The sequence below is a fragment of the Loa loa genome (assembly GCF_000183805.2).
Source record: "Loa loa unplaced genomic scaffold supercont3.1295, whole genome shotgun sequence".
Classification (NCBI taxonomy): domain Eukaryota; kingdom Metazoa; phylum Nematoda; class Chromadorea; order Rhabditida; family Onchocercidae; genus Loa; species Loa loa.
The window spans coordinates 1,471-2,266 of record NW_018109475.1 but is presented as its reverse complement, the minus strand read 5'-3'; the positions used below and the strand labels follow the sequence as shown (position 1 = coordinate 2,266).

General features: G+C 35.9%; 1 protein-coding gene across 1 annotated transcript; it reads left to right on the top strand.

Annotated features, from left to right (window-relative positions):
• Positions 1-14: 14 nt before the first annotated feature.
• LOAG_19075 (hypothetical protein) lies at positions 15-332 on the top strand (the record flags this gene model as incomplete). The annotated part of the gene is made up of 1 exon (XM_020451731.1): positions 15-332. A coding segment is annotated over one exon (318 nt), but the record flags the coding sequence as incomplete, so codon positions are not given.
• Between the last annotated feature and the right edge of the window lie 464 nt (positions 333-796).

Genomic DNA, 796 nt, shown 5'->3' with positions numbered 1-796 from the left:
TAACAACTTCAAGCATGTCTTCCACATCATCAAAATCTACAACAACTGTAACTACTTCAACGAAATCTTCCACATCTTCAATGTCTACAACGACCGTAACTACTTCAACAAAATCTTCCACGTCTTCAAAGTCTACAACAACTGTAACTACTTCAACGAAATCCTCCACATCTTCAATGTCTACAACAACAACTTCTGCTTCTACCATTTCTCCAAAAACGACGACTTTTCTTTTAACATCACCAGCAATAGCTACTCCACTAGCGCTCTCAGCTCAAATAGAAGCACAATATTGGTGGTATTGGTGGTGTTGGTGGCATCCAACAAGTACTGTTTGTTTTTGGGGCGTGTGGAATCCGATTGTTTAAATCCGTTCATACTGTGTCTTCGGAATCGTTTGGTTTGCCTTCTCTGCAGTTAAATAATCAATCGGTTCAACGATGCTTCGAAAAAGAGTATTCAACGTTCTTTTGTTGTCCACTTTTAGTTTTGTTATCAGAATTGAAAAAGAGAAAAAGAAGTGGGTCCTTGCAACTTGTGTTAATTCATGTTTATATTCTGATGAAATGTCATTTCGGTTTTAAATTCCGTGCTTTTTATTTAAGAACTTTTTAACTCCTCGATATTTATAAAAGTGGTGTTGAGCAATAAATGCTGTTGCAGTACTGTTAATAACTACTTTTTACCTACATAACTATCGTGATGCCATCAGTATGAATTTCTTCTTCTTAACATTCATTCGAATTGAAGCTGTTTGGCGCTAAAGTTTTGTATAATATCTGAGTATATCGAGCTT